Here is an 8,828-nt window from a genome sequence, read left to right on the forward strand (position 1 = left end):
TCAACTCCTTTAATTTATTCTCTCCAAATTTTATAAATTCAATTCTTGAATTTACTATCTCATAAATTCAACTCCTTGAATTTATTTTCTCAAAATTTAATTATCATAAATTCAACTCCTTGAATTTACTATATCATAATATAAATTCAACTCCTTGAATTTATTCTGTCAACGGGAACAAACGATCCAGTGCTTGTGTGACCCTCAATAGTTCAGGGATACAGCTAGCCGTGAGTTCACAACTCCTTGTGATTCAGGACATAATCCTTTATTCGAGCTTATCCTTATTTGCCTCATTCTATGTATCAACGATTGATCATAAGAATGTCAGAAATCATATTTCTGATTAAACTCATCGAACCATGGTAAGAGCGTCTAGTAGCATCGCCCCATAATTTCCTAGGTATCACTGATAGTGCCTGCAAGAACCAGTCGATTATGATTAGCGTACAGTACGATCTCTTCATCTCATATATCCCGATTGAATCTGCAACCATTGGTTCATCGAGGGTTGCATAATAATTCGACAACTATGTGATGAATATAAATAGTGGCATCGCATGTACCATTTGAGAATTCCTTCTCCAATGTACATCTCATACTCTGGCCAGAGATTCACGCACTATTATTTCATCAGATCACATAGGATATCCACACCCGTAGGTATACATGTCAAAACGGGCTGACGGGACGGGCCAGCCCGCCACCCGCCGCAACCCACCATTAGGCGGGGCGGGGCGGGCCAGCCCACCATTTTGGCGGGCCTCTAAATGGCCAACCCAGCCCAACCCACCTTGGGCCGCGGGTTAGGCGGGCCAACCCGCTTATTATTTTTTAAAAAAAAATACTAAACAATATTAAAATAAACATAGAAGAAAAATATATTTCAGTCAAGTAGTTTCATAAAAAACTTAAAAACATTGAAATAAGACATTGAAAGCATACAACAATCAACATAATCCATAAAAAAATAAAATGCTTATTCTAATTCACACAAGATTTCATCGTACACATATACTAAAAATTAACTCATGTAATATCACCAACCGTAAATACAATGAAACCTTTAAATGTGAATTCCAAATCTTTTTTAGTATACACTTTCTCCAGTTTCTTAAGGGTTTGTCATCACAAGAAAACAAAAATTAACGATTTTAAAGGTTTGTCCGCACAAGGCTAGCTCTTACCATCCATATTTTCTTAAAAAGTGAGAAACATTGGAAGATAACACAAAGTCGAGAAAACAGACGGTTGTAAATTTCAGAAAATATTATGTGTTCAACAATACACATAATTACTTTATTTACTATATTATTTCGATAATTCTGGATTAATTCGAGTTAAACATTAAAAAAAGGGAGGAGACTGGAGAGTATAACATCTTCAAAAAAAAAATAGATGCATAGAGATTTTACCAGATTGATTGAAGTTAGGCACTTGAGAAAAAATAAGGAAGAGATAGGAATTTTTATATAAAACTTAAAAATATAAAATTCGACCCTAATTTGTTTTTTGGCGGGGCGGGCCGGCCCGACGGGCCTGACCCAATTTGACAAGCCCACCCGTAGGTGAGCGGTGAATCCCCGACTACAATGCACTGGCTCCTATATGTGTCGCAACTATACCCAACCTCGCCACCTGATGACTCTCCTGGAGCCGATAAACGAGTCAAAGCACAGCCCTAGCATATAGAGCCTCAGTATTGTCCCGGGTCGTAAGGACTAATGGTGTACAATCATAACCACGGACTTATCAACTCGATGAATGATAACCACTTGAAAAGTGCGAGGGAGGGTTGTTCGGTATAATCATCATATGACTATCCATCTGCATGTTTGGACATCTCTATGTCACACAAGTTTTTGCAATTGTTACAAACCCATATGAGACTATTTTTTTCCCCTTTTTCTCTCTTATCACAAGATGTGCCATTAAAATTATAGAACTTCCGAGTTTTGATTTTTTTTTCTTTTTTTTTTTTTGCCAAAACATGAATTGGTCATTAATAATTAATGGAAATAGCACCTAAAATCTATTGGTCTGATTGTCTGCAAAATAGGTATTTGTCTAAATATGATTAAGGGTCAAAATTGAGCATGATATTAAGAAAAGCTTATGACTCAAATTAGAGCTCCACTTTGATTCGAAAATCGAATAATTAAACTATTTATTTTGGATCTCTTTGAAATTTTACTCGAATTTAAGTTCGGCTTATTCAAACATGTTTTTGAATTATTCTAACTGTTACTTGAAATAAAAGACTTGAAAAACTCGAGATACTTTTATTTCATTTATAAGTGTATTATATAAATAAAATATTAAATTTTTTGTGTGGCTTGTATATTGTTAAAAAATAATTATTTTGGCTTGAATTAGCATCAAAATAAGTTCGAACATATTTGAGTCTAGATCGAATTCGATAATTTTATGTATGAATCAAATTGCTGTCTTGAAAAAATCGCAAACGGGCTCAATTTAATTGCACCACTAAATATGTAATTACATTTTCTCATCACCTATTATTTGAAAACAAAATCATTTAGTCCATATTGTTTGGGATTAAAACCGTTTTAGTTCATCTTCCATACGTTTTTCAATGATATATTAACACTAGAGGTGTAAATGAACTAAATCGAGCTGAATAAGATGAAAAATTGAAAGTTCAAATTCAGTTCGAATTAGTCTATTCTAGTTTGAGCTCGATTCAAAGTTCGAAAATAAAATTTTGGCTCGAAATAAGTTCAAATTAAAGCTCGAGTTTGAGTTGTTTCGAAATATTCGAACATGTTCGCGAACTATTTAAAAAATTACTTGAAATAAGTACTCGAAAAGGCTAGAAATTTATTTATTTAATATGTAAATATATTATATTGATAAAATATTAAGGCTCGCGAACTATCGAATAAAATAGTACTGGCTCGAGTTCAGTTTGAAATCGAATTAACATGCTCGAGTTCAGCTTGAATTTTATAAGGTCGAATACAAATCAAATATTTTTTGAACCGATTTGAAAAGCTTGTGAACCGAATCGGTTGGTCTACACTCATTCACACTTCCAAACAAATATGTCTAACATTTATAAGTTGGATTTTTTTGGCACATCACAAACAAGAATGATATCTCAAGATAGAACCGAAAACTCTCATATCATATATAATATAGAGTAAGTCTCTTGTGCGACGGTTTCATGTATATATATCTATAAGACCGGTCGACCTGATTCATTTATGCAATTAAAAGTAATACAAGTAACATAAAAAATAAGTAGTGGGTTAAGTTGAAGATCTGTGTTACAAAATTGATTCGTGATACGTTCTAATAAGAGTTTTTATAATACACTAAATAGAAGTTAAATGTCGAATATAATTTCTTTTTATAAAATTGAACATTGATTTCATATGTACACATATATATAATTTATATATTTGCGTAGAACAATGGTTTATGCTCATCTCGTGACATTAATATAGTCCCCTCTCCTATTTTGTAACACACACATGTTATATTCTACGGAATTAATATTGTAAGAGATGTTACACTACATATTTTACTAATTGTGCTTTCATTATTATCTTTTACGAAATCTACAAGTTATAAAAATACCCCTTAATGATTTATCTAATTTATTCAAATACTAATAGTATATAACATAAATAGATAATTAAAATAAATTACTAAATTAAATCAATAAAACTATACTAATTAAGGGTGGACAACGGTCGGTTTGATCCAGTTTTACTCTACAACAGTTTGATTTTTCAGTTTTCGGTTTTGAACATATCTAGTCCAAAACCAAACCATTTTAGTACGGTTCGGTTTGATTTTTTTATAATACGGTTCGGTTTATATGGTCGGTTATATACGGTTAGCTAAAATTTGTTAAGAAATAAAATTATACGTCATTTTATGCCTTTAAAATCTAAATCACAGAGTTTGTCAAACATTTAATTTGTGGGAAAGAAGAGAAAACGATCGGATTGAAAATTGAGGGCTAATGATACCAAGTTCCAAAATTCTAATAGGTCCATTATACATAAAAAGTCTTATAGTTAACAATATTATGGTCAATTATGGATAAAACCCTATTCTTAACAATTATATGGTTGGTTCGGTTATTCGGTTGGGGATTAAAATCGAAAACCGAATTGAAAAACCGATTTAAGATATTAATCAAGTATCTATAACAAAATTAAATTTTGCAATATTAATATAAAACTAATTTTAATGTTTTACTTTAAAAAAATATTTAATCTTATAACTTTTTGCTGAAACTAGTTTTAAATTTAATTACATAATATAATTTTTATTTGGATTACAAACTAAAAAATTCATATATTATCGAAACCAGTGATATTAAAAATAAAGATAAGGAATGTTCAAAATAAATAAAAAATAAAAATAAAGAGAACTAAAAATTAAAAATAATTTGTTTTGCAAATAAGTCAAATAATGTTAATTACAAAAGCCACATTACATGAAAATTTTGAAGATTATATTTTTTTAAATACTATAGGCAACAAGTAGTTTTATTTTTTTTCATGATTTTCTTTTTATTTTTTGTTTTTTCATTGAGTGAGTCTAAAATTTTGTTAAAAATAAATATAATTGAGAAATTATATGGAAGATTTGAGATATCATTACCATTTTAAGATTAATAAAGGAATACCTAAGGGTGTTTTTGGTGTTAAAAATATTGAAAGTAAAAGTGGAGTGTAATTAATAAAACATGGAGAGCAATATCCCTCCCTATATTAAATTAAAATAAATTTTTAAACCATTTAATTTTATTATCACTACCCTATATTAAAATACAATAAATTTTTAAGCCATTTAATTCTAAATATAAACAAACTCTTTTGTCTTCATCTACTTGTATAGTAGAAATTTGTCCTCAATCAAAGGGAATTTGAGCAAATAATATATAATATAAAAGTTAAAGTAGACCAAAAAGAAGTATTCACATTTCAAAAGAACAGAAAGTCTTTATAGGGAAAAAAAAAGAGAATAAAAAAAGAATAAAAAATCATGCATATGTCAAATTATTTCATTTAATGATTAACAATAATTAAATGAAAAGAAAAAAAAGAGAATAAAGGAAAAATGGACAAGCCCATAAAAGAAAGGTGTGTGCCTTGTTCTTTTGTCGCCTGCATCTAGGTTTGTTGATTGATTTAGGATGGAACCCAACGATTTCAAAATTAGCATACGTGACCCAAATATATTAATATATTTAGCCGCTTAAAATTATAAATTAAAACATATTTGAGTAGGTCTCTTGTGAGACGGTTTCGTGAATCTTTATATGTGAGACAGGTGAACTCTACTGATATTCACAATAAAAAATAATACTCTTAGCATAAAAAGTAATATTTTTTCATGGATGACCTAAATAAGAGATTCGTCTCATAAAATACGACTCATGAGACCGTCTCACACAAGTTTTTGCAAACATATTTTGGGCGACTATTTTATTATTTTTTAGTATAAAATAATATATTTTAAAAGATTATAAAAATATTTTTTTACTTTTTTCTGTTCAACATATTGATATCCAAATAAAGAAAAAAAAATATAGAAAAAACATCATTTTAGTTGATCTACTTTGATATTTGGTATAGCAAGTCCTCAAAGTATAATATTAATACAATAATTTTTAAAATTTTAATTATTTTTGACTAAATGTTGATACGACGTCAAATATTGATAATGTTGTTATGTTATGGTAACACTCCAATAAAAAAATATAACTAAAAGAAAAACGAACTCATTCCACCAAGATTAAATTCTGATAACTTAACGACCAAAAGCCAAAATATGCCTATATTTTCAAGTTTTTCTTCATCGCTAAACACAATCATGCATTTATGCATATTATGGCTTATTAACTAGCAAAATTAAAACGTAAGGAAACTAAATTTTTGTTCTTTTCTTTGTGTTTTCATTTTTTTCATGTCATTGATCAGTTCATAATTCTCTGACTTACAACTTTCTTTCAATTTTAATTTTTCATAAAATACTGAACTGATATCGTGCACGACAATCATATCTATCACCACATAAGCCATTTTATGGTGAAAAATTGTTAGTTGTTTCACATCGATTGGATAAAATACTTGAGATTTTTATATATGAACTTGGACAATCCTCCCTATTTGAGCTAATTTTTGGGGTTGAGTTAGGTCTAAGTCTCAATCTTAACATGGTATCAGAGCTCAGGTTTCACCGTTATGTGTTGAACTGCCCATATTTGGGTCACCCGTTCTGTCCATAATGAGTTATTTGTAAATTTCACGCTCCAAATGTTCATTCTTAAGCATGAGGGGTGTGTTAGTTGTTCCACTTCGGTTGGATAAATACCTGAGAATTATATATACGGACTTGGACAATCCTCCTCCCTTGAGCTAACTTTTAGGGTTGAGTTAAGTTCAAATCTCAATCTTAACAAAAATCATAACTTTTCGATATTACGTCATACCTCCAACTAAAACAGAGCCTAAGATCATAAATTATCCGATATCATAACTAAAAAAAAAAAACAAGGAATTTTTTTTAAAAAAATTCCTTGAAGAGTTTTAAATTTTGTGCGTCCCCTTGAATGAAGTGAAGTTACATAAATAGCTTCACTTGTTTTTGACAAGCTACGCCTGGTAAATTGTTTACTCTGTCTTAGAAAAAACAAATAAATCAAATCGGACACGAAGGCCTACCCTTTAACTAGTTGATTTTAATCTCGTGAACCGAAATTAAATCAAATTTATTATATATGCTGCCTAAACACTCAATGATTCTCGTGACATTTGGTATTTTATTATCATATAATAAGATAAATTAAAGTGAACCATCGTACGAAATTAACATCATTTCCAAATTAGGATCCCTTGGAAATAATATTATCGAGTAGCAATCCATATATACTTTTTTCAATTAAATTAATTTCATATTAATATGTTGTCAAGGTGTTTCATTCAAACAAATATTTTTCTAGAGTTTTTCAATATTAATCATGCTTTAAAATTAAAATAATATATCTTATTTTTTTATAAAGGAAAAAACATAGGTAAGCAGGGAAAAGTTTTTTTGTTATTTTGAAATTTTTGAAAAGCGTGTGTATGAGATATTTTAGTCATAGATTTGTTACAGATTTAATAAAATGATTTTTTTTTTAAAAAAAATTATTAAATAAAAGGAGTATATTTGCCTGTTTACTCGAAATAACCAAAATAGTCGTCCTAAAAATACTATATTTAACGCTCGATGACATGACTATATAAGAAAAAATTGTTCATTAAAAAATTATATATTTAATAATATAATAAGATACGTAAAATTAAAAATATTGATTTAATAATAGTAGAAGTATCAAGAAATATAATTAAATGCGTCAGACAGTTTCGAGTTGGTAAAGTAGACGAGCGTTTAATAAATAATAATGAGTTCGATTGTCCTACCAATATTTCTTGGATGAGTTTGTCACACAAGATTTGTTCAACTTTACTTAATTGACATAGTTTGCAAGATATTTCGTTAATTCAACGGTCTATCCAATGCCTACGTTATATAATGAAAACATGTTTTCATGTCATAAATAAATAAATAAATATATATATATATATATTTATATATAAAATTAATTAACCGTAAACATCAACTGTACAAAAATGATAAAAACAAAAATTTGAAAATCATTTTTTCTTCTTTCTTGATTTTTTACTGCTAAACAAGGAAGCAATTCCAAACAAGTTAACAGTACCTTTTGCAATATATGCTGTTGGAATGTTCAAAACTGGAGCAACTCGAATCCCATTGCTGTTGCACGATCTGCTGCCACTCTTCTTCAATATTGCAGGCCTTTTTGATGAACTTGGAGAATAGTAAAACATCGAATTCGAACACGTATTCGATGATTCTTTCGACGAATTCTGCTTATGAATCTGTTTCCGAACAGAACCCGTCGAGTTGCTCCGTGTAAAAAACTCCAGAGATCGGAGAAATCCTCTCGTGCCGCTTCCGCCCGTGTCGCTGTTCAAGCTGGCGCTTCTTCTGAACTGCCAAAACGGTTTTGACGTCGTCGTCGCTGCTGTTGCTACTGATGATATTTTATATTCTTCTTCATCTGCATCGAAACCGGTGGATAGGAACTCAATCAGCCTCTTCTTCTTCGTGTTTTCGGCCACATTTTCGACGATTTTCGGTGATTTCGGGGTGGATTTTGCCTCAGATTGGAGGGTTTGATCCATTTTCTTGATCTGAACAGGCAAGATTTTGCCATTTGCGAAGAGTTCATCGGCGGAGGAGATTTGATGCGGAAAATGCGGAGCTATACAGAAATCAAAATCGATGGTCGGATTCAGAATCAGTGGATTTGTTTGAACATTTACAGGGATTAAATCCGATTCTTTGAGATCCAGAGAGAATGAGATTCTTGGACTTATCACAGGGCTTGAGATTTCTGAGTATACATCAATGGCCATATTTTGTGGTTAAATATTTGGTGTTTCAAGAAATGGGAAGAAGTTTATAGACATGGGAAAATTTAAGGAACCAAATCAAGATTATCTTGTTTTATACACTTTTTAGATTTTGGTAGGCAAAAAGAGCAATTGTGAAGACAAGGTGTAGATTGGGAGCATGGGATTCCAAGGGACAATTACTTTTTTTTTAGCTTTATTATTTGGGTCATGTATTTTTTGGGTTTAAAACCCTTTTGATTTGTCTTACATTTCAACATTTGTTTTTTTTCCCCCTTAACTTTTAATGATAATGATGACAATATATGTAAAATTTATAAATCAAAAGAATTATTTAGCATAAATTAAACAACCATTTTG

At 30.1% G+C, this 8,828-nt stretch overlaps 1 protein-coding gene across 1 annotated transcript; it reads right to left on the reverse strand.

Moving 5' to 3' along the window:
* Window positions 1-7,682: 7,682 nt before the first annotated feature.
* LOC142521962 (uncharacterized) lies at window positions 7,683-8,471 on the reverse strand. Its single transcript, XM_075625134.1, has one exon. The coding sequence runs from the start codon at window positions 8,469-8,471 to the stop codon at window positions 7,683-7,685; it is 789 nt and encodes a 262-aa protein (XP_075481249.1).
* Window positions 8,472-8,828: the final 357 nt, after the last annotated feature.

This window comes from Primulina tabacum, chromosome 13 (assembly GCF_025594145.1).
Source record: "Primulina tabacum isolate GXHZ01 chromosome 13, ASM2559414v2, whole genome shotgun sequence".
In the NCBI taxonomy this organism is placed as follows: Eukaryota; Viridiplantae; Streptophyta; class Magnoliopsida; order Lamiales; family Gesneriaceae; genus Primulina; species Primulina tabacum.